The sequence below is a fragment of the Sturnira hondurensis genome, unplaced genomic scaffold (genome assembly GCF_014824575.4).
Source record: "Sturnira hondurensis isolate 20B ecotype Veracruz unplaced genomic scaffold, ASM1482457v3 Scaffold0003681, whole genome shotgun sequence".
NCBI classification, from domain to species: domain Eukaryota; kingdom Metazoa; phylum Chordata; class Mammalia; order Chiroptera; family Phyllostomidae; genus Sturnira; species Sturnira hondurensis.
The window spans coordinates 5,225,504-5,250,593 of NW_028076312.1; the positions used below are offsets into that span (position 1 = coordinate 5,225,504).

The window sequence follows — 25,090 nt, forward strand, 5'->3', positions numbered from 1 at the left end:
TCATAGTTCGGCTTCGAGCATTGTTCACGAGTCTGGGTGGCTAGGCGGGTCCCTGCAGCTCCATCAGCTCTGGCGCCGCCTTCTCCAGGCAGACTTCCTCTCTCACTGCTGACCTCATGGCTCTCTCTCCTCCTGACCTTCAGCCCACCCTAATTTAAAGGTCAGCCCATAGCTTTCTATGCAATATTATACCCCGCCCGTCCTATGGTACGCCAGTTTTGTCAGTTCCTCAGTGTCTTTTGCCCTTTTTTGGCTGCCATGTTTAGTCAGGGCAGGAGTTCCCATGAACACAGGGGCATCCAGGGTGGGCATCCGCCCCTTGCCTCTCACGCAGGTGCTGTGTGAGCTTCCTCCACCCCCACCCCCCACATCATGCGAGTCATCGCACATGCTCAGAGTCACGTACTGGGCGGCAGCCCTCTTCCCTTCAGGAAGGCATGGCTATTAACTTGCCCTTTGTTGTGCCATGTATCTTAACTGCTGTACCATTCGCTCGCTCCACCTTCAGTCCAGCCTCACTTCCTGCCTGGAGGCAGGACTGCCCGGGGTTGTTCCCCTACTTTCAGGGGACCCATGCTTTGCACCCCGTCACAGTTTGGTCACTCACCATGGCAAAGGAACGAGACGGTCTTGTCAATTAAACAGTCATTATGAATACTGACACAATATCACTGTCATGTTGCTAATTTTCAAAGAGTAAGCTACAATAAACTATGTTCAAGACTGAAACACTGTACACTGAAAATAATTTAATAGAAGCCAAGTCAGTTATAAAATACCAGAGATTAAAAAAACACTTTCATCTATTTATTTTGCATCTATTTCTTGAAACTCGGCCATTTGCTCCTTTTTCCTTTTAAATTCAGCCATAGTTTGGTCCAAGTGGGAGAGAGCAGCCAAGATTCTCTGTTCTCCTTTCCAGACAGTCTTGAGGGCCAACCCAACTGCACTGACTCAGGGGGGACCAGGTTTAAGTGCAGGAGAGATAAGAGGATTTTCCAAGAAGGACATTTAAGTTGTGAGCACTGCATAACCTTGTCCTTGATTACGGAGAGGGCTTATGGCAGCTTCCAAAAATAGACATCGAAGTCACACCCCAGACTGCCACAGGCCTGAGCCGGTCACCTGGGGATGATCACTGAAACCCTCTGTATCCACTTTCCCTCCGCAATGCATTCTGCCTTCGAATGCTGGAAGGCCAGACAACCATGATTCTTGTAGGCCCCGCCTGCAGCATTCCCCTAACCACTGTTGGAGCAGAAGAGCACCATCAGGCCCCACACCCCGCTGTGCACAGGAAGAGAGAAACCCTCCGTAGCCCCTGAGCTGGCCTCACCTCTCTGGGGCCCCTAGTTATGCTTCTCCTGTGGACATTCATCTTTGCAGACAACCTAATTAATGGCTCTGTCAGAACATCTAAAGGCTAAATGGTGCTTCGGGGGGCAGGGCAGGTGCAGCGGTTCTGTCTCTGGGGTGGGTGCTGCTGCTGCTGCGGGGGTGGGGGACACAGATTTAAAATGCACCCGTGATTATTGCTACAAGAGTAGTAAGTGGTAGAGCTGGGATTCAAGCCCGTATAGTCTAATTCCAAAACCGATGCTCTGCAGCCCACGGATGCAGCGCCTGCCTGTGAAAAAGCAAGCGCTTGTCCCACGGGCCATGGAATACTATAGGGGAGACCCTACGGGCAAGTTAAACAAGAGAACCCTTGATTCACAAAGTCGGGTGCAGCAGAGGTGGGTGGAGCCCAGTGGTCCTCACCCGGTCCCGGCTCTGCTCCGCAGGGGCTCTGAACCTCACCCCACAGAATGTGCCTTATCAGTCCCCACCTCAGCCACACCCTCTAGCTTGAGCTGGGTTATTTCTGTGAGCAGCAATTAGCAACCTGTTTTTCTGTGTTTCAAAGGAAAACAGGTCTGACCAGCTTTTCAGGACACCAATATATTATCAGCTCAGTGCTGCACTCACTCATTATTTGATGCAATTAAAGTGGAATGGTGCTCCCCCTTCTGCTTCTGGAAGTCAGACGGGCACCATTAGCACCAGGGGCTCAGAGCCTGGTCCTTGTCTGGCTTATCCTCCAGGCTCAGGAATCCTCTTCTATCCACGAAGTGAATCTGCTTTTTCTCTTGTACCCTTTCACCTAATGCCTTGGTTTGAGTGGTGGCTAATCAGGAGCGCCACCACTGGTTCCCAAGAAGCCACTCCTGTCACAGGAGCCTGTGTGAGAGAGGATTCTGGGTGTGGGTGTACGAAGGGTAAGTTTAGCTTGCATGGACATTGTTCGCTAGGGTTTTGCTGACTAGGGACCATGAGAGGCCTTTACGTGTGAGAGTGAAATCCCTTGAGGAAACCTTATCTGAGTGACTGTTCACGACACAGTAATGCTCCGAGAGGCAGCGGTGCCTGAGGAGGGCTCAGTGGCCAGACGGGAGGCCAGCGAGGCGTGCACAAGACCAGGAGTTCTGTGACTTCGTACAAGTGACTCTGTCACCGAGACTTCCTTCATGAGAGGTCTGTAACAACGTGGTCTTCAGCTCAACACTGACTTTTATCCCATTTCACGTGCTCTGAAATTGGGGTGTCAGTCGCCTAGGACAGTGGCCATCGGGCAGCTACTCTGGCTTTGACGTCCTACTTCATTTTGTTTAAATCTGCATTTCCTTGCTCACAGCAGAGCTTGGTTATCTCTTCTTAACTTTGTTGGCCATTCGGGTTTCTTACTTTGTAAAATGCCTATTTTCTTTTTCACAAAAGTCTGACTCCATGTGGAACAGAAATAAGGACCTAATTTCATCTTGTTTCATATAAATAGTCAATTGTCACCAAATGATATTTCAAATAATCTTTTTTCCTCCATTAATCCCACATAGATCCTAATAGATTAACAGATCAGTAGACCGACTGACGTCTGGCCTCTTTGCTATTTGTACATCAGTAAGCTAACGCCACACAATTTTAATCATTGCAGCATTGTAGTAAATCTCCAGTATTCTTCTCTCAAGCCTTCTTGGCTTGGCTTTGCTCTCGAGTCTTCCATATAATTACAGGCCATAGAGCTGCCTCTCTGTGTTTGGACAGCTGTAATGACAAGGATAATCCCTTTTTCTTCCCTCACAGTCCTGACATTTTTGTTTTGGTATTTTCTTTTGTTTTTGAATCAGGACCTAACGGCTTACTCTTCGGTTCACTCTGACTGAACCTAATAATGACAGGACATGACATTTTGGGAGCAATCTGGAGTTTTGCTTTTTTACTTTTCCAAGTAAGCGTTTATCCCCTGCCACTAATCTATGGTGAATTTTAAAGGAAACCTCAACTAAAATTGGAGTTGGGAAGGCCTGTAGAGAGAGCCGTCACACCCCACCACGAGAGGTCAACTACCCCAAACTGGAAGACCTCAGTTGCAGCCCTCAACTCTTTACTACTTTAATACCCAGCAGGAGGAAGGAAGATTTTCCTTCCACCCAGCAACAAGCCTAGCCAATGGGAATGGCACAGCTCAGCCAATGAGAAGCCATCATCACCTGAATTCTTACCTTCCTTTAATGGGCTTTCATTTTTCTCTTGCTGATGATTTCTTTGATGTGCCCTCCTTTCTATAAAAACCTTCCATCTTGTATAACCCCTCCTAGTATCTACTTATTAGCTGAGTTGCTGCTTGATTAATGAATCACTTAATAAAGCCAATTATATCTTCAAATTTACTCAGTTAAATGTGGTTTGTTAACTGTGGAGGGGAGACTGTTCCGTCACAGCCGCTCTCTGTCCCTCAAGCTGGACCCAGGCCAGAATGGAGGCTGCTTTCTGCAAACCGTCTTTAGAGGCCGTCTGATCCTAATCGACATTCATCCTGATACAATCAGTACCCCTTCCTTGAACAAGAGCTGGTCTCTGGAACAGGTTGTTGCCTCCACCTGGTCGAGCATGTAAAGTAATTTCCCGTACCTGGCAGCATCACGTTCTAGCACCGACAGTGTTCCCCCTTCCACCCTGTGGAATTCTCTGGCGCCTGCCAAGGGGCACGGGGACCCATTTTGTCTTGCAGCTGCCGAAGACATGACTCAAATGTAAGTTGCTCTCAATAAATTATCAACTGCCAGCCTCTTTCGTAGGTCTTTCCTTGCCCTCCACTTAGGGAGGTAGATTTTCAGTCTTGGGGCATTTTGCTGGGTCTGTGTATGTGAACACGAACACTACGCCATTGACCTATTTATTATGGGTTGGGTTGCGGTTGCGGCTGCTCACTGTTTGACCTCTTTCCTGCAACGGGCATTGCACAAGGCAGGACCTTCTGTGTTCGGTTCAGCGATGTTTCCCATACCCCCAGAACTGTGAACTGATCATGGATATAAACAGTCATTGCAAGTCAGTCTGAGGACATAACTGAAGCAAACGGTGAAGGTGATACAGAGCTCTGTCAATATTTCATCTGGGAAGGTCTTGACTCCCCCTTCCTCGTAATTTCCCCACCACTGAAGTTCGGGCCTTCACATGGAAGCTGGGCCTGCTCCAGTCCTCTCCGCCTTTAGGCTCTCTTCTCGCACTCAGGACCTCTCCACCTTTCCCTTCCTCACGGGCAGCTTCGTCAGCCTGGCCTCTGCACACCCACTGCTGAGCCCTTGTTAACGGCAGCACCGGAGCATGAGGAGCGCCCCCACTCCCCTCTATCTTCCTAGATTCCCCCTTTCTCCAACGGCTGCACTCAGGTTCACTCTTCCATGCCAAGGTCTTAGAGTCACAGAGCCGTGGATGTGAACCTGGGCTCTGCCACAGACAGCTGTGGGATTCAGGCTTTAAGTGTCCTCCTCTGTGAAACAGACATCATAGCTGGGTCTGTGTGGTCCAGTAGTTCTGAGGATTAAATGAGAATGCAAGCGCAGTGTAGCATGGAAGCTGAATGTGCTACAGGCATGTCTTCAGCACAGAGCTTCCAGAGATGGGTGCCAGCTCTCCAGAGAGAGCTGCCCTGGGGTGGGTCTAGCTTAACCCAGGCCCGTGTGAGAGAGGGGAGGGGCACAAAGAAAACTCAGACCCAGATACAGAAAACAAGAGCAACCCAGGGCTCACTGCTGTGGGGGGCCTCCAACCTCCCCGTCCACCAGTCACGAGGATTCCGCAACTGTGCTTGTCTTTGAGGACAAGCGCAAGGCTCACTGTGACCCATCACCACCATCAAGTCCTCCCCCACTGACACGGCTCTGCCACTTCTCCTGAAGGGGTCCTACCCTGCAGCTCACAGTCCATGCTGTGCATCACCCAAACCGCCGGTGTTTATTAACAAATCACTTATTAACTAAAACCATAGCCATTAATACATAGAAAGGTAGAAATGCATGAAAACAATGATCCTCAACTTAGTAACAGTAATAACAACAGCTGACAATTATTTCAGTCTTAGCGCTATTCACAGACTCACTAACGAACACACACATGTAACTGAGGGAAGCTCTCATAGATTCCATGTCACAGGACATACTAAGGCCCAACAAGTCTCAACATGAACGGTACAGACTGAGGAACAGGTGAGCTCAGCACACAGTCTCAGCCAAATTCAAGGTCTAAGACCCAAAAATAATCAGCTGTGCCAGCTGCCGATCATCTCAAATATTTTTCTTCTCTTTAACGTCATTGCAAAAAGATTGTTAACCTCAACTCCCAAACAACTCAGTTATATTTTCATTAAATCTTGGCTGGTCAGCTGAATCATTTCAATAACACCAGAAACAAGACAGTGAGGGGCAAACAGCGTGGATTTTCAACATACCAGGCAGTATTCTTCCAACAAGAGCATCTAACAGCCAAAAGGATTCTTCTTCATTCTTTGTAATAAGAATCAGGTATCCTGCTATAAAATTCATTCCCTGAAATTAGAAAAATGAGAAACAGAAATTCATGTTGAGTTTTGTTTTTTTCAAGATTTTATTTATGCATTTTTAGAGAGAGAGGAAGGGAAGGAGAAAGAGAGGGAGAGAAACATCAATGTGTGGTTGCCTCTTCCACGCCTCATGCTGGGGACCTGGTATGCAACCCAGGCATGTGCCCTGATGGGAATGGAACTGGCTACCCTTTGGTTCATAGACCTGCACTCAATCCACTGAGCTACACCGGCCAGGGCTCATGTCAAATTTTAAAACACCATAAGATTCTGTAATTGTTGGGCTGCTAACTACTAACTTTCCATTTCCCTAAAACTTGCATAATTCTCCAAGGACCTTTTAGTACAACTTTGGAGAGACTAAGGATTTGACATCTAGTAATGCATTTAATCAAGCCTACAAGAGAAGGAAGGAAAATGATGAAAAGAAACTCTTCTGAATACTGCCTTAGAATACTACAATCAAAAGCTCTTCAACTAATGGTTACCTTATAAAATATAACTTCCAACTGTTTTCGTAAAAATCAGTCTAATAGCATGTAACTATATCAGAGGGGAAACTATACCAGTAACCATATTTCATAACATCCACAAAGGAACGTGGTCTGACACAGGGGGATGCTGAAAGAGATCCTCGTGATTGAGACTGTCGAGAAATTCACAGCGAACACTTGCCAAAGGGCAGATGTGGCTAAAATACCCGAGGTATGTGACTCTCGTCTGAGAGAATCAGCTAGACCCGGGGGAGAGCGAGGAGGCTGGGCGCTGAACAACAGTGAGTTACAGTCATCTCTGGGTGACTAGGTTTAAAACAATTTCTATTTTCTTTTTGGCATGCCTGCATTTTCTAAAGTAAGTATGTATGTCTCTAACAGCAAGGGGAAAATCCAGCTCTTGTCAGTCAACAAGATAAATATGGACACAGAAACACCACACGGGGAGAGCACCGTGTGGAGAGGAAGGCAGAGACTGGGTGATGTGTCTAAAAGCCCAGGAACACCAAGGGGTGCCAGAGACCACCAGGCGCTGGGGGAGAGGCCTGGAACAGATTCTCTCACAGCCTGAGAAGGAATCAGCCCTGACGACACCTTGATCTCAGACTTCTGAACTCCAGAACTGAGAGACGGTTTCCGGTGGTCTTACCTCTCAGCTTATGGAGCTTTGCCATGGCAGCCCCAGGAAGCCAACACACGTGTGTGTGTGTGTGTGTGTGTGTGTGTATGCACACACATTCCAAAAGCCAACATCGATCGAAACACCGATTTGTTGTTCCACTTATTTATGCACTCATTGGTTGATTCTTGTACGCGCCCTGACAGGAGATGGAACACGACTCTTTGGTGTATTGGGACGACACTGTAACCAACTGAGCTACCCGGCCAGGGGCCGCTAAAGCCAGTAGTTTTGTCATCATGCTAATATTTAAAATTGTGTGCTTTTTTTAAAGCTATTTTTTTTTTTAGTCCACAAGAACAGTAACTAGAATGATCTTAGGACAGTTTCTCAGCCATCCTGTGTCCCCATCTCCAAAGGGCAGAGTCCTTGTTTCAGGACAAGTTAATGACAGCCATAAAAGTGAAGAATGACAGGAATCCCATATGGGAAAAATGGGCCCATCCCAGCTTCGTCTTTCTGAAGGCACCGCCTCTGGGTAACAGAGCAATGCAAACTTGATGAATTATTCAGGTGAATGTGAGTAGTAACTCTGATGTGTCTCTGCTGCCGGTCTTTTGTAAATGATCTGCCTCTCTCCTTGTCCCATTTCTCCCTCGTCCCTCTCTGGAGCCCAGAGCCTCGCCACGTGCTGATCACACAGGCACGCAAATCCCCAAAGCACCCCGCTGCACAACCGTTTGTTCAAACCTTCTTAAGGGCCCAGACATTCGTGGCCCCCTGGCCTTTACGAGCAGCTTCTGGAACCCATGGCTGTTAGATGCACACTTCCCATCACACAACAGGGTTTACTCACCTTCCTCTCAGGAAACCTTTAGACAAGCCTCAGGCCCCAGCAGCACGAGAAGCATGCAGCCTCAGGGACAGGGAACGCCACTCTCTTCCCGTGACAGCATGGGCGTCTGCTCGCAGCTATGGTGACAAGCAGCATTCCCGGCAACAGGAAGCAGGCGGCTCCTGACAACACCCTGCCTGGCACATCTGGCCGCTTGGGCCTCACCAGCCTCCAGCGAACTCAGAGGCTGCACCAGCCCGTCTCAAAGGCGGGGCGGCTGTGTCTCATGCAGCACCCGCAGAGGGCACAGCTTCGGCTGCTCCTAACTCAGGCTCTTCCTGTGTTCCCCGTTATGTATACAAGTGTCCCGCTGATACACTCCAGGCTGGGACCGTTTCACGGAGAAACGAGAAATGACTCTTCCCCACCTCACGTGTGCTTCACACAGCGAATCCAAAACAGGGTGACAAGGTGGCAGGTGATGAGGTATACTGTTACTTTTAACACAGGGAAGATCTGACTTCCAAAACAACCTTGAAGAAACACCCCCATCCCCACCCTCCCCTCCACACACACACACAATATGCACCAGGGCAATAAGGTGCTCTTTGTCTACCTGTTGTCCTAGAAGATACAGCTCTGTGTTCCTTTAAGTTCCTCCTACCTGCTTACCAACTCCCCCCTCCACCCCCTCCCACTGCAGTCTGACACCAAAAGAAATCATTAATAGAGGTTCCACTAACTTTGTAACTGGCAAATATCTAAAGTCACAGTCATGCAGGTTTTATAACTTAGGGAGTTTATGAACTACATTAACAAAGAATGCTTAATGTACACCTGGAGAGTGTGTCTGTTGTAAGTTTGGGGGGTGTCGATGGTGTTCTCCTTCCCGGGGGCTTACCTGGCAGTACCCCACACCTCGGTTGTGGTGCCCATAGGCCAAGAGCACGTTGTACAGGGTCTTCTGTAAACAGGGGTCTGCGCTCTTGCGGAATTTTACATTGTCTGGGAAGGTCCTGTTCATATCTGCAGAGACATTAACAGCAGAATTAATCAAAAGGTGGGAATGGAAGACGGTCTGCGATGCACCAAACCCCACCTGGTGAAGTGCTGGGCTCTGTCTTGGGTCTCGGGATTGGCTCAGCCCTGGTTGTGGTTTGAATCGCCCCGGGAGAGCCTGGCTGCCCTTCCCTGGCCGTGAGCACCTGCAGCCGTCAAGGTCCTGGCTGACTTGCAGTCAGGAAGGAAGGAGAGAGTACTTCGAGGACCCCCGTCCTGCTACAGCCACGTCAAAGGGACACTGTGGGCTCAAGCAGCAGTTCTCCCAAAATCAGTGACAACAAAGTGAGCTTCTCCAGCTGAGGCCCGGGCCACTGAGGGGCCCTGATTTTTTCCTCATTGTCTCCACCCCACAAACCTGTCCTCGCACTGCCCGCCCCTCTTAGCTAAGTGGTGGCTAACTCTAGGACAACAGGTGACAGATGACCATTTTACACAAAATTCAGGAAATTTTCACAATCCTGAAGATCACAAAAACATAAAGAAGCAGAACACATGGAGATCCCCTTTCAGAAATAAACAGACAAAATGGAAAACTAGCCCTGGCTGGTGTGGCTCAATGGATGGAGCACTGGCCTGAGAACCAAGGGGTCACCAGTTCGATTCCCAGTCAGGGCACGTGCCTGGAGTGTGGGCCAGGTCCCCAGTAGGGGGCACTCAAGAGGCAACCACACATTGATGTTTCTCTCCTCTTTCTCCCTCCTGTCCCCTCTAAAAGTAAATTTTAAAAATTGTAAAAGAAAAAAAAAGTGAAAACTAAGAACAAAATTAACTCAGCACTGTCAACCTCTGTCTACAGCAGAGTTTCCCAGCCAACCTCTTCCAGTTCGTCAGACCCCCACTTCCTCAGCCCGGCCCTCCCAGCCCGGCCCAGCCAGTCCCACCGGGGGCCCAGTGCAGGAACACAGGTGCTGGTGGAGGTCACCAAGATGACACCTGACATTTTTTTTAATCCTCGCCCAAAGCCATGCTTATTGATCTTAGAGAGAGGGGAAGGGAGGGAGAGAGAAAGAGTGGGAGAGACATATGAATTGGTTGTCTCTTGTACACACCTCAAATGGGGACTGAACCCACAACCTAGGCATGTGTTCTGACCAGGAATCAAACCTGTGACCTTTCAGGCTACGGAGCGACGCTCCAATCAACTGAGCCACACTGGCCAGGGCCAACGCCTGACTCCTTCATGTTGAGTTTCAGATGTTAACTCTGTACCCAAGTGCAAGAACAGAGAGGATGTATGTCAACCTAAACCATTACATCTTTTCTAACTCAACTTAGAAAAGTGTGTTTGCCACTTAGATTCGTGTGTTTGCCCACTTAGATCAGTGTGGTTGCCACTGTGCTATGTCCAATAACCAGAACAACCCAGGACACCCACAGCCCGCAGATCTCAGTGCGGGACCTGCATAACCAGCAGCTCTCTCTGCCACGACCTCTGACCTCCGACCTCCACAGGCACAGCAGCTCCCCACATGCCCGAGGAAACCCAGCCTGCACTTCATTCAGCACGAGGCCTGCACACCTGCAGTGAAATGCTGCAGCGTTCGTTCTATTCCCAGCCCCCAGCCTCAGGCCTTGTCCCTGCTTCTAAAACACTAGGTCTGCGCAGAACAGGGAGTTCGGTGTCCCAAAGCACATTATTTTTCATGTATGTTTTCTTAAAAGAGTATTGCTTTGTTTTTTAAATGCCTCCCATAAGGTGTCTCATTCTCTGTCCCTGCCTCCCTCAGTCCTGTCTTTCAGCGTTCGGATGGCCCGAAGGACTGACAGTGTCACTGGGGACAGTGAGAAGCAGCCTGACCATCACTCACGACTCAATGGTCTCACCCCCAAGAAGGACAAGAGGTGGAAGGCACAGGGTTCCTCTGTTGTACTGACCATGGCTATGTTTATTTTTTCTTTTTTAAAAAATTATATTCCAATATATTTTATATTATTTATTTTTATGAGTATGGCACATTTGTTATAATTAATGAACTAATGAATACAGCACTGTTATTAACAAAAGTCCATAATTCATTTAGATTTTTCAAAAATTCTACAAAACATGCCCTGGCTGGTGTAGGTCAGTGGATTGAGCACAGGCCTGCGAACCAGAGTATCAGGGTTCCATTCCCAATCAGGGCACACGCCTGGGTTGCAGGCCAGTTCCCAGCAGGGGACACACGAGAGGCAATCACACATTGATATTTCTCTCCTCTCCTTCCCTTCCCCTCTAAAGATAAATAAATAAAATCTTTTTAAAAGTTCCTACAAAACATTTCTTTTCTGGAGTTCTAAGCATTCTAAAGTGCAACTGATCAGGAGAAAAATGAGTGTTTTTTACTAATTCAGATTAGAATGACCAGCTGTGTTCATTCCTATGTAATATTTTTTATTATGAAAAGTTTTCCATTATGTGTTAAAATCTTTCCACAGGAAATGCCGCCTCGCATCGTGGAAGCAGATGTGAACAGGGATACTCAGTCTGCGCGTGCCTGGAACAGAACATCCAGCTCCACCAACCCCGTAAAAGGATTTGTCCAGCTCCTCAGAAAAACAGATGTGGAATTACTATGGGAAGCTAGCAATGCCACTCCCGGGAATACACCCAAAACCGAAAGCAGGGTCTCCAAAAGGCGTTTTTCCACCCATGTCCCCAGCAGCATTCTTTACAACAGCCAGAACGTGGAATCAGCCCTGGTGCCCACCGGTGGATGAGCAGCGAAACAAAACGGTGTGGACGCACTGTGAAACACCATCCAGCCTCACACAGGAAACTCTGCCACATGCGTGAACCTTGAGGACTTTATGCTCAGTGAACTCAACCAGCTACAGAAAGACAGACACTCTACTCTCTGGTCCATCCCCCTTGTAGGAGGTACTCAGTCATCAAAGTCCTAGAAACAGAAAGAATGGTGGCCACCAGGCACTGGAGGACAGAAGGTGAGTGTTTAATGGGGACAGAGTTTCAGTCAGGGAAGACAGAATGGTAAATTTTATATTATGTATATTTTATCACAATAGTGAAAATTTACCTGAAAATGCTTGGAACTAAACAGAGCCTCTAAATTTAATTTTCAAACCAGGAGCAACATTCTGTTTTATTTAGTATGTTCAGCCTCCCTCGGACCTAAAGTCTCTTCCCAACCTAAACAAGCATTTCCAGCCCTGCTGAGTGAGGGCCCCCCGCTGTGCCTGAAAGCCAGCAGCAGCCTCTGTGCTGAGACCTTTGACCCTGGTTTGCTGTGCAGTCAGGTTGCAGCCAAAGGGTTCAGGACCCCCAGTTCCCACTGGTACCAGCCCTGGGCATATGAGACCCCAAAGACTGAAGGACCCCCATTTATTATGTTGGAGACACACCACTCTCACTGTCATAAGTCAGTCCAATCTCTCAGCACTTCAAAGTAACTGATTTTTAAATTTTTTTAAAGGTTCCATTTATTTATTTTCTAGAGAGAGGAAGGGAGGGAGGAAGAGAGGAAAAGAAACATCTATTGGTTACCTCGCGCATGCCCGCCAATGAGGACCTGGCCTGCAATCCAGGCGCGGTGTCCTGACTGGGAATCAAACTGGTGACCTTTCCGCCCTGACGCCCAACTCACTGAGCCACATCGGCCCGGGGAGATTAACTCAATTTTTTTAATTAGCTATTTTGTTTAAATTTGTATTTCTCAAAAATTGTTAAAATCAGGAAGGCAGATGTATTTCCTTAAAATCTAATTATTCATTTTAGGTTAAACATTTTTTTTTCCTTGGGCGCTTTAAACTTTTAAGAGACAGGGAGCCTGTATAAATATTGAGAAAACTAAAGGGAAGAAGATTAAAGGCCAAAAATATCAGCATCCTTAGAGAATTATTAGAGATTGACACAAAGAAAGAAAACTTCAGTGTGTGGCTTTGTGATGCTTGTGTAGCTGCATCCATCAGTCCCATGTGCTCCGGTCAGGCACACACCCCTTCCACCAAACGCCCCACCCCATTAGGGCTGCTGGCTCGGCAGCCTTCTCATTCTCCTTGGGGGCTTCTTCTTGAAAGAAACCTGGTCTTTGCATCTTTCACAATGCCCTTTCTTCATCAGCATCATGACTTCAAAGACTGGATGCAGACCCAATTTGGAGGAGAGTTCCCACACCTCCTCCCCCCGCCCCACCCCCCTCCTCCTGCCTGGGCCCCCCCACACCCAAGGGATGGATACCGGGTGTCACCTGTCCTGATGGCCTCCTCCAGGCTGTCATTTCCCTCTCGCTGGAGAAGTCGGTGGTAATAGCCGGGGTTCCTCTCCATCCGGGCCTGGGCTCCACTCACCCCCATCCAGACTCGGGCCCTGTGCTCCAGGGGGACGCCTTTCCGGATGTAGCGCTTCACTGGAACAGAGGAAGGGCAGCGTCAGAAGGACAGGGCCCGTGGCAGGAATTTCAATACCTTTAGCTCACCAATTCTCTCCTTAGGTCAGACATTAAGAAGATGCAAAGCCTCCCCTAGCCAGGTGGCTCAGTCGGTTGGAGCATCCTTCTGCACACCAAAAGGTTGTGGGTTTGATCCCCAGCTTGGGCGTGTAAGAGAGGCAACTGATTGATGTTTTTCTCTCACATCTGTCTGTGTGTGTGTGTGTGTGTGTGTGTGTGTGTCTGTCTGTCTGTCTGTCTCTCTCTCTCCCCCTCCCTTCCTTTCTCTGAAAATCAATAAACATATCGTAGATAAAAATTTTTTCAAAAAATGCAAAACTTCACACATCTCTACCAAAACTGGTATATTCACTCATCACAGAATTCAGCTCTTCTGCCCAAACTGACCACAATGAGGCAAGAAGCTACAATAACCCAATGCCAGGGGCTTCGAGGTCCATCCTCTGGTCCTCTCATGCTGCCTGTCACACACACTGTGACAGATGCTGAGATGTGAAGACAGGTTAGCCACAGGGCCAGACTCAAGTCCCTGCCCAGGGGTGACCTGGACCAGGAATAGTCTCTGTGACCCAGGCACTGCACACATCTGGAAATGCCAGGAGAGCAGGAGTGACGGCAACCTCATCAAAGTGAAGGGACATGAAGCAGGAAGAGACCCTCAGCTGGTCCCAGGGAGTGTAAGCAGAGACACAAGGGCTGGAGGGACAGCGGGAAGTAGGGACAGACCCAGAGGCACCAGTGAATCAGGCTCAGGTGCATGGTCCTTCTCTGGAGGTGACCGTGAAGCAGTGGGGCCTGAGGTCACCTGAGTGTTCTGGGAAGCCCTCCACAGGGCAGAGACCAGTGAGAGGACAAACTGAAAATGGAGGACGGCAAGTGTGCAAGCTGTGCACTTGTGTGAAGCGCCTGACGGCGAGCACGGGCTGCAGCCACAGACGTCCTCGTCCTGTTCTGCAGCTGGTCTCCGTGAATCTGTAACTAGCACATTTTGGAGGGATGTATTTACTGAAAATAAATATGTGAAAAGGTGATTGGTAATTTCCTAATGACCATAACAACAAAAAGGAAAATAAGCCAAAAACCATGAGTGACCTCAATTAATCAATATTCAATAATTTCCTAGGCAAATGAACAAATGTCTAAGATTAACATTCAAGTTAATTAAAGTTGCCCAGGGATGCCACTCAATGCTTTTAATACTCTTAACTGAACCCCCCAAACAGTTCGTTTTCCAAGGAAATATTCACGGGCTTGTTTTGCTTTGATACTATAAATATTATTATTTTTTAAGACGAGATGGGGCGTATTCAGGGTGGTATGGCCGTAGACAAAATATTATTATTTTTTTAAAAAGCACACTTTAGGGAAAAAACAAAAGCTATGCAATTAGTGAAATTCTATAAGCAGCCATAAAAAGAAAAAGATCTGAGGCACCAATTGCATTTAACAGGACACAGTTATGGGGAGAACGGTCTAGGTCACAGTATGGAAAAGCACTGCTGACAAAAACGTAAACTCCAAGGCAACCCACACAGGATCACCTGTACACAAGCACCTTAAAGTGGAAACCCCAGGAGGCCAAGCCTCCTGCACCTGCCCAGGAGGGCACACCAAAAATTGGCAGAAGGAGGCAGGGATGACAAGGGAAGATCCAGAAGAGGGAAAGAACATTTCCGAAATAACCCACGTAAAGACCAAGAAAATCCCAGAAACCCTCTTTGCCAGTTTCAATGCACATTGGAGAACTGTGCCTCGACAAGAACGTTTCCACACTTAAGTCTATTTATACTGTCACGGAAACGTGAAAAGCACAAGCTTTGTTTTATTTTTTAAGTCCATCAAAGACACTTATAATTCAGTCTGACTTTCCCCCCAACTTAGTATGATTTGAACCGAAGGTTGGCAGTGGGTCTCATGAGCCCCTGGAGGCAACATGACCACAAACACCTGAAAGAGCTGTGAATGGTTCTCTGCTGACCAGCAAGGGGCAGGGGAAGCCCAAAGTGGGTGGGGACTGTTCTAACTTAGCTGGTAGCAAAAAAGAAAAGACATGTGCAAATCTATGGTAGTTCTGCACACTAATAACAAACAACTGAAATCAAAATAGTGAAAATAGTATCATTTACAATAGCACCAAAACTAAAAAGAGAAATTCTTAGGTAAAAACCTAACAAAACACCTGTCGGATCTGAGTGCTGAACACTGAAAAAGGAGTCAGAGCAGACGAATAAGAGGAGACACAACCACATATCTGGCCCACGGATCGGAACACTCAGTATTGCTAAGATGTCAGTCCTCCCCGAATTGATCTATAAATTCAATACAATGTATTGGGAACCGACCAGCAGCCATCCCTTGACACAGTCAGGACAGATGAGATGCATCTGCACAGCAGAGGCAGCTGTGGCTGGATTTCCTCTCTAAAATACCAACAATATTAAGCGCTGTCAGAATGTGACCCAGCAGGAATTCTCATTCCCTGATGGTGGAATGCAAAATTGTGCAGCTCCTTTGGAAAGACAGTTTGCAATTTCTTAAAAATGAAGCATATAGTTACCATATGACCCAGGGTTCTCTCTCCTATGTATTTCCCTAAGAGAAGTGAAAGTTTAAATTCAAGCAAAAACCCATAGATGAATATTTATAAGTTGGCTTTACACATCCCAAATGTCCTTTGATGAACAGACAATAAAAACAAATGATAGTATACCATCAATGAAACAGGCCGCAGCAATACAGTGAACTATTTATACACCCAAATCATGAACACATCTCAAATGCACTCCGTTAGCTGAAGATGCTAGACTTGGGAGAGGGCTGTAAGGGGCATGAATGGTAATAGAAAAAATACAATAACAAAATAAACTTCAAAAAAAGAAAGAAGCTAGACTTCAAAAAGCTACAAGGCATATGATCCCATTTATAGGACAACATCTATCTGATGGCTGAACCGTGGGAATGAGATCAGTGGTGGCCTGGGGTGGGGGTGGGGACAGAATTCTGAAGGAGAAGGACGGCTTTGAACCTGCTTGCGGTGAGGTTCTGTGACTCCGCGTGTTTGTCTAAAGTCACAGATGTAGCCGTAAGAGTGAATGTCACTATAAATTAAAAAAACTAAACTGTAAAGTAAAAGGAGGGAAAGTGCGGAAGAGCTGAATCCCTCACTACGGAGACAGACATCGGCTCTGCTGTGACTTCCTAGCCCCAGACCTTGAACGGGACTCAGTTTCCTTGTCTATAAAACAGAAATAAAGCCCTCAGCCTCGTGCCCGAAACATAGTTGGAGCTCAGAGAATTTTAGCTGTTGTAACAGCGGTGACCGGTGACTGTACCCAGAAGGTGAAGAACAAACGCTTTTGCTACTTTTCAATGTTTGTTATCTGAATTTACAATGTTTCTTCAGAAAAAAGGCGAGAATGGTTTACTCAGCCTCAGAGACTGCCACTCCCAAGGGCAGGGCTCACCCACGGGTCATCCCTGACGTCTGCAGAAGAACAAAATATAAAGGAAAAACAGTGGGGAAATGTTTTTTTTTTTAGGAAGCTGGACACCAGAGAATTAACCTCCAACTGTCTGACTCAACAAAGTTAAGCAAATCTTTCGGTTTTTTGGCATTTGTCCTTGAAAATACGTTTCCGTAATTTATTTCTAATTCAAGTGGTGCTGATTTTCTAAGCCACGAGGAAGAAGATCGAGAAGAAGCAAACGCCTCTGAGGCTTTTTCTGCTGCGGAGTCCCTTCGCACCAAGATGGGAAACGAACAGGAACCAGGGCAGGAGCCAGGCCAACATAGGGCAGTTTGTGGAACTAGGTCTTTAAGGTCGAGGGAGGAACAGCAAGCTGTCTTAAGGGCTCCTGTTGGATATTTGCTACAAAGAAAAATGAAAACACTCATCGTGTCCACAAATAGCAAAATCAAGCAGCACAAGTTATCTGGACATACGCTGAATGTCCAGACTTGTAGAGGCTTGTGTTACTGGAGACATTACGAGGGACAATAACAGATGAAAATCCTACCAAAAGAGAAAAAAACTTAGTAGGACCATAAAAAGCAAGATAAGGTGAAAAAACAGGATCAAAAGGAGATTTCAAGATGAGCTTGCTGATAGTCCAGGACAGGGTCTCAAGGCTGAGCTCCTAGGACTACACATGTCCACGAGGTAGGACCAGACCCCCTTATGATGTCACTTCTTCCCCGGGGAAGTCACACACCTGGCACACTACAGTCAGCCTAGACTACACAGCAGGAAAAAACTGGATCCCCATTTCTGGAGTAACTTGGCCAGTCGTGTTTGTGCCTGACAGCCGCTCTCTGACTGGCTCCCTGTAGTTTCCAGGCCAACACGGCCGGAAACTACACCGAAATCCAGCGGTGACACCCTGGATCGCAGAACCCTGGGAAGCCACACCACGCACTGTCGCTGAGCTGTCTCCTCATTTCCTGAAACACCATCAGGCTGACAGGCTCTCCCGTTCACCTTGACACTGAATCCATCCCCCAGGCTGCAGGCTCACCGGGAATCACATACATTTGCTCCTACACCTGTTATCCAATGACACTTGTTCCATAATCACACAGTTCAACTAATGTGACATAAATCAGAGAAATATTAAAGCCAAAAAGAAAGAACTGTTATTTCAACAAAATCCAAGCTATATTTTCAGAAAGAATCGAAAGAGACAGGTGCTCCAAGCAAAAGCAAAGCCAATACAGAATCTTTGAACCAGGGAGAAGACAGCTGCAACCGGGGGGGGGGGGGGGGGGCCGATCTGGCAAACATTTGGGATGAGTCTGCATTCAGATTGCTTTTATTCCTGCTCCCTACTTGGGGAAAAACTCAATACTGGAAAATAGAGACAATGAACTGAGAGTGTGGTTTCTGCAGGAAAGACACACAATTTAAATTAGTGGACCCACCTAGTCAAAGGAAAGGAGATGGTAAGAGAGAACCGGATGACAAAGTCAGAGATGGCAGAATAAGCCTGCATTTGTGCTTTATATAAAAACAAAAAAAAAATCCTGCACTTATGTGCGCCTTGTAGGGATTCTCTGCTTTTACTGACCTCTGGGTCAGTTATCCAGAGTCAACCATGTGGGGCAGGAGGCCTTCGCCTGCACCCCCGTTCCTGCAGGGAGATGTGAGGACAACCAACCAGTGGTCGCCTCTACAGGAGGTTGCGGCCAGGGGCAGGAGAGAAACTTAATGTCACTTTACATCTTTTAGTAGGAGTAAGACATTTACCATGTATGTAAATTGTTTATTTTTAAATACCTATAATGTAACTTTTTCAACCAAAAAGAGAAGTCAACTTTTAAGAAGAAATCAAAAGGAAAAATTACAGGCAGATGTGCTGCTGGAAATCTGTTAACACAGGGGTCATGCCTCGGGGACAGACCTCCATGTGCAGCCCACGTAGGAGGGAACACGGGGTATTAGCCTCAGGGGTCTGTGAAGGCACAAAGGACCGGCCTTTAAGGTCCCTTCCAGCTGACTTCATGAAACGCTAGTTGGCAGCCCCATCAGGAAGGCCTTGAGAAGGGAGGGCTGTCCACTGTCTTGGGACAGCCCCCTGACCCCTGCCCTACCAGACAGCAAGCTCCGAGGTCCATGTGCCTGCACCCAGCCCTCTCGGTCAACCCCACAAGTGTTTCTCAAGCACCTACTGTGTGCTGGGACCACTCCGGGCCCTATTCATAAACATCTTTAAAAGCAAAAAATCTCTTCACGTCCTTGCTTATAAATCCTTGTCCATGTGATACGTGCCTGCCTTCACAGGGTCCCATGCAGGGCCCCCTGGCTCCATCTCTGACCCCTTCTAAGCACATCTCTAACAGTCTGGTCACACAGCTCTCTCCCTTGCAGCTGTCCCCGCCCTCACCTCTTAATTGTCATTAATGTCCTCTTTCAGGAAACTCCTCTGTGCCATTTATCTGTGTTCCCTTAACTCCCACCAAGGGGCACACTCCTACCAAAGCCCTTGGACCAGCCCAGCAGGTGCCGACTAAACACTTCACTCATTTCACAAATACTGAAGCAGTTATCCTGGCCAGTCCCTGCCAGCAGAGAGGGAGCTTTGATGCTGGCAGGGGAAACGAATGATAAAATAAATAAGATCTGCACTGTGTCAGGCCGAGAGGAGAAAATAGGCAGGGAAGGGGTTAAAATTGTGTGGGTGTGCAGTGTAACGGGGGGCTTGTCATTCCAGAGGGGAGCTCAGGAAGGCCTCATGGAAGTGGCACTCCAGTCAACACCTGAAAAAGATGAGGTACAGGTAGGGAGGCTGGGGTGGGGTGGGGTGGGGAGGGAGAGTCAGGTGCAAACCAGGGGTGTGCTGGAGGAACAGAGAGGAGACCTGAGGGCAGGGGCACCAGGCCTAGCATGAAGGAGGGAAGGGGCTGGAGCAGGAGAGCAGGTGAGGAGGGGTCCAGTAGGGGAAGCAGGGAGGGCTCTGTCACTGGCACGAGCAAGGGGAGAGCCCTGGGCAATCTCATTCTGAGATTTTTGAAAAGCAGAAAATCAATTTTCTTCTGGAAAGCAAACAAGCCCATCTCAAAGAAAAGAAAGGACGCCCCTGTACCTTAAAAGTGCAAGTTCTAGCTGAATTCAACGTTTTGAACTTCAACTTTGAGCCTACATAGGACACGACACACACGCACCTGCCTTGCACCTTCACCATCTCGGGATCCCTGGGAAGGGTACCAGACTCCAGGCAGCCTCCGTGGGTTAGGGGCCTATGGAACCCGGAACTCTGGTCGGTCCTCTCAGGAGTGTTTCTTAGCCAGTGACCTGTTTGTTAAGTGCACCGTAGACCAAGTTCCAAACTCACCTGTCATACTTTTCTGGATACTATTACTTCCCTTTAGAAGTTTAGACCATTTTATTGCTCTTCTAGTGAGTATCACTAGATAGGTGGAAAAAAATTCTTCATAAGCTGCATAATCAAAATCTTCAGGCCTTTCAAACCCGTATGGATCAATCCTACAATATAAAAAGAAAAACCCTGTAGCTCCAGAATTAAGTTCCACACGCCGGTGCGACCTGTGGCACAGAGTGGCCAGACCCTGCCCGGGGCCTGTCCCCGGGGTCCTGCGGGCACTCGGCCTGGAGGGACTGGGGCCCGTCCGGAGCAGTGACCGACCCGAGGGGCGCGCGCTCTGCACCCTCTGGAAGCGCAGACGGACTGCGGGCCGAGAGCGGTGAGGACGCACCCCTGCCCAGGGACGCGCAAGCGCCCGAACACCCACCACCGCACGGTCCTACTTCGCGCGCCCCCAAATCTCTCACGGTCCCGTCCCCGCATCTCCAAATTCCACACCACCACCCCGCACGCCCAGGCTGAGCGAGGGGCGTCTGGGTCCCTGCGCGCCCACCTGGGGACCCGGTCCCGCGCCGCCTGCCCGCGCTCCGCAGGCTCCATGCGGAGAAGGGGGATGGCGGCTCGGAGCTGCCCAGACCTCGGCGAGGTGGCGGTGCCTAGTCCGTCTCCCCGGACTTCAGGCAGCTAGAGCCCTGCCAGTGCCTCGGGCTCCAGGAGGCGGTGCTGCGAGGTGGGGGTGGAGGGAGGCGGCGGCGGGAGGCGGGGGGGGGGGGGAGGCGCTCGGGTGGGGGAGGGGCGGTGCTGGGGGCGGGACTGGGGCAGAGGGAGGGGGAAGGGCGGTGCTGGAAAGGGGGCAAGGGAGAGGGAGGCAGTGCTTGGGAATGGGGAGGAGAGTGCGTGGTGTTGGAATCCGCAGGCCGGGGAAGAGGGAGGGAGGGAGGGGCGGTTGGGGCCTGCACCTGCTCCTGCGGCTCCTCCCGAGGGCGCAGTTGGAGTGTGCTGGAGCCGGGAGGCTGGGAGCGGGTAGTAGCCCTGCCCACCACTCCCTCCCAGGCCTGAAGGGAGGAGGCACCGGGAGCTGGGGAATGGGGAGACCTGGTGCTGGGTGGGATTATGTTGGGTAGGAACGGGGGTGGTTGGGGACAAGGGGGACAGAATGGGGGTGACCTGGGGGATGTGATGGGGGGACGTGGGGCTGGGTGAGGTGGGTGCCCAGCGGCGGGTAGAGGGCAGACGCCTCCCGGGTAAGGGATGAGGGGGGTGGGGGGATGGGGAACCTGGGGCCGGGGCGCAGAAGAGCTGGCTGCACTGACTGGCGGCCCGTCCTCTCAACCTCCAGGCCTCGTAGGCCTTGAGTAAAGATTGGAAGAGATGAACCCAGTTTGAATTCCTCCGAGATTCCTTCAAACCTCAGTGATCAGTAGGTCCAAAGGCCAGAGCTCTAACTCGTGACCCCTTTTTAATTTGCTTTATGCAGAAAAAACAAGTCTTGTTGTTTGTTTGTTTTAATTTGCTCTCCTTCAGCCTACAGGTCAGACCTGAGAACCTGTCCTGTCCCTTCCTGCCTCCCCAAACCGGATCTGTGGAGGGGGGGGGGTCGGTCCCAGACCCTCCTGCCTAGTTGCCCCTTCCAACCCCACCTGCAGGGAGCTGGGCCTAGGAAAATTGCCCCTGCCAAGAGCCACGGCGTCAGGAGAACTGGCTGGCTGTATGGCTGTTACAGCGCAACAGACGAATTAGCTGTGCTGCGCCCTGCAGGATGGCCATCTGGGGTGACCGGGTTAACAGCTCAGGCATCTGCACCAATCCCCGGACGGCAGAAGTGAGGGGTCCCTTCTCTGACTGCGGCTTCCCTGATGCTTGTGCCCAGAATCCTGGGAGCATGAGTCAACTCCCAGTACTGTCCGCAAATGAACAGCACTGGGATCGCACAGCTTCATCCGCCGCGTTCTGCTGAGGGAAAGCACCACCAAACAAAAGCCGCTAGCAGCCGTTCCTCCCTCGACACTGCAGGGCTGCCCGGCTTCAGCGTGGTGCCTGCTTTGCTCCCTGCTCACCTTCACACTGAGACTTCACAGTTATGGCTGCAAACTCTGCCTCAACTGCCCCTCCCATCTGAGAGGCCATGGAAAATTTGTTTTCAATGTTGCATTGGAGACGTGGTGAGATAAAAGGGGATTTCAGATAGTTTAATATTTGAGGTACTTTTGTCGCCAAAGAGTCCTTTTGAAATTGATGGTCTCAGAACAGTATGCAATCAGGCAAACCAGGAAGACGCCTCTGCAAATGTCACATGACCACCTTCCTGTGCCAGGGACCCCACTCCACCCCGGCCAGCCCACCTCTGAGGAAGAGTCCTTCTGGGATTCCAAATGTTCTTTCTCCAGAAAAGTACCCATAAGCCACTGCTACGTTTCGTAGAAATAATGTTGTCGGCATTCCACTCCCCTTCTGCCAGGGCTTTTGTGAACCAGGATGGGCACCTAACATTGGTGTTTCAGGAATGTTCTATCAGAGAACTAAACAAGGAAGTTGGAAAGTAATGTGTGGGGCACACCTGCACCCCAAACTGGGGATGTGCGTCTGCCCACTGTCATGCCTCCCCAAACCCTGAAAGACTGTAGGAACTTCAGCGCTCGAGGCAGCGCAACCCACACGCCAGTGCTGCCAGCCTTCCCAGGGGGCTTGCTCTGGGAGCATTTCTCAAGCTTTCAGCTCAGTTCACGGCATTTTGCTTTTCAAAGACAGTGTCACTTCTTTCGAGGACCCTGAATCCATGCTCTGACCTTCCTGACGCATTCTCAACAATGGTCCTTTTTCTTCAGGCCCAAGTCCACAGACAGGGTAGCACATACTTACACACTGTTTTACCTCTGCTGGGCCTTACCAAGCAGAACAAGCACATAGCGACCTCCCCCAATCCCTTCAGACCCTCATCCTCTTGTTTTTGCCCTGGTCTGTTCCTTAGAATGATTCTCCCAACACCCCTCCCTCTCTGACCTCTCTCTGGGATCTGAACCCCATTTCCTACTTCCTGTCGCTGTTTCTGCAAGCATGTCCCACAGGTCTCTTGCACTCAGCATCTTATGCTTCCAAACTGCAAATTTGTTTTGAATGTTGCATTGGAGACATGATGAGATAAAGGGGGATTTAAGCCTTGAAGGTGCTCGCTTCGGCAGGACATATACAAGAGCCTTGAAGAACAGCCCCGGTCCTGTTGCTTCAATGCCCTATGCCATGACAGGAAGCACAGACCATGGGATCCATGCCTTAAATTTGAGTGTGATGGCAATACCTGAGACCTAGTCTATTTCAGAGCCAGATAAAACTAGAGTGTGAGCATTCTGTGCCAGGGGTGAGTTAGATAAGAGCGGGCTGCCCTCCAGGAAGAGTGGAAGGGAAGATACAGAGAAAGAAAGGACCAGTGCCAAGGGCAGGCAAGGATGGGCAGCAGCCAGAAGGCAGTGAGGCTAGAAAGGCCTCCAGGAGGTCCCAGGGCTGCTGGAACCCCCTCCCCCATCACGCCCTCAGGCCCTTCCCAAGATCTGTCCCAGCTCCCTGCATCCTTGGTGTGCCTCCGCGGCTTGCATGTGCGCAGTGCTCTGAGTGTCCTGGGCACCTTCCTGGCCAGGCTCCCTTTTGTCAGAGCTGGCAGTTGTGACAATCCATGGTGGACAGGTCATGTTGGAGTAAGGAAACGCAACTGTACACACACCCCAGGAGTGATCATGCAGTCTGTGCGGAGGGCGACCAGCCCGATCCTGGTCTCCCCAGTACCTCTCCCTGGTGCTCTGAGTGGAGCTGTGTGGTGGACCCTGTTTTGCAGCACTAAATCCTCTGGGCAGCAGGGGGCCGGCCAGTTGGCAGTGTGAGAATTCCTGCACAGGGGACCCAGCTCCTTTGGGGAGGACATGCTGAACTGGCCTGGGACCTCAAGGGCCACCTGCAGCCCAGTCTGGAGTCACCACCCAACGGATATCCCTTGTTCTACAGGAATGCTGTTTCTTGGTTCTCAGTTGCCTGATCATAAGAGCTGTTAGAGGTGCCCATCCCCCCAAGACTAACAGACTATTTAAGTGACAGTCATAAACCTGCAGGTGGTGGAGGGACAAAGGTGACATCTGAACCTGCTGACCCACTGCAGATCACTACAGTGGCACACCAGACGCCCAGTGCTTCCCAGTGTGAGTCATAGGCTAGCCAAGGCTACGGGGGTTTCCTTGTGGTATCAGTGGACCTGGGGCCCATAGAGCTTCTGCACAGGCTGTGGGGTTACAGGACTCACAGGAAACAGGGAAGGGTGTCTTGCCCAAATCACATCAGTGCTGTGCAGACACTGACTGGGGGATCCAGCGCCCCCCCACCGCTGGGGACTGAGTGCAGTGTGAACCGGATGTGGCAGGGCAGGGGTGGGGGGCGCAGCCTGAGACTCTGTGTCTCGCACAGCTCCCGGTGCCGGCCCATGAGCCATGGTCTGTACAACATTGCGACCCAGTGTTCAACAGATGGCTGGTGGGGGAGACTGTTACAGGTGAAAAGAGGCTTCAGAGAGGTGACAACGAGATGCAACATGTGCCCCAAAAACAAGAGTGAAGGTCCGGCTGGCAACTGGGAGGGAATTTAATATGGACTGGAGAGTGGGTAAGATTAAGGAATTATATATGAATGATACTGAGTGTGTTAATGATATTAAGATGATGTCCTTAAGCCCTGATTTGATATACAAGTATACGTTTCAGTATGTATATGTATATTTTAGTGGAAACTGTTGAACTTTCCAAACCCCATGACCTTGGAAAATAATAAAAGTTAAAAAACAGCCCCCCTGCCCGGCTTTGTGTTCTGGAAAGTGGCTCACCACAGAGGAGCCCCTGTCCCCTGTGATCTGTGTGAGACTTTTCGTGCTCCCTGTCCACCCAGGGCAAGCCAAGCAGCCCTCTGCGCTCCCTTCCTCGCCCCATGGGTGCTGATCTAGAGCATTGTCCCCACTGACCTGCT

The 25,090-nt window shown here is 49.6% G+C and overlaps 1 protein-coding gene and 1 long non-coding RNA gene across 2 annotated transcripts in view; one reads left to right on the plus strand and one right to left on the minus strand.

The window, feature by feature from the left end:
• The window catches only part of GRTP1 (growth hormone regulated TBC protein 1), a 28,434-nt gene extending 7,594 nt beyond the window's left edge, over positions 1–20,840 (minus strand). The window contains exons 1-5 of the mRNA XM_037042076.1: positions 20,646–20,840; positions 20,102–20,253; positions 13,073–13,231; positions 8,728–8,852; positions 5,768–5,864 (exon numbers count right to left, since the gene is read on the minus strand). Coding sequence (XP_036897971.1) covers positions 5,768–5,864; positions 8,728–8,852; positions 13,073–13,231; positions 20,102–20,253; positions 20,646–20,692 — 580 coding nt within the window. The 5' untranslated portion in view covers positions 20,693–20,840. The remainder of the gene's footprint in view (positions 1–5,767; positions 5,865–8,727; positions 8,853–13,072; positions 13,232–20,101; positions 20,254–20,645) is intronic.
• Positions 20,841–20,942: 102 nt separating this feature from the next.
• Positions 20,943–24,835, plus strand: LOC118984253 (uncharacterized). The gene is made up of 2 exons (XR_005065886.1): positions 20,943–21,512; positions 21,617–24,835. It is a non-coding gene; the product is annotated as an uncharacterized LOC118984253 (long non-coding RNA).
• The last annotated feature ends 255 nt before the right edge of the window (positions 24,836–25,090 follow it).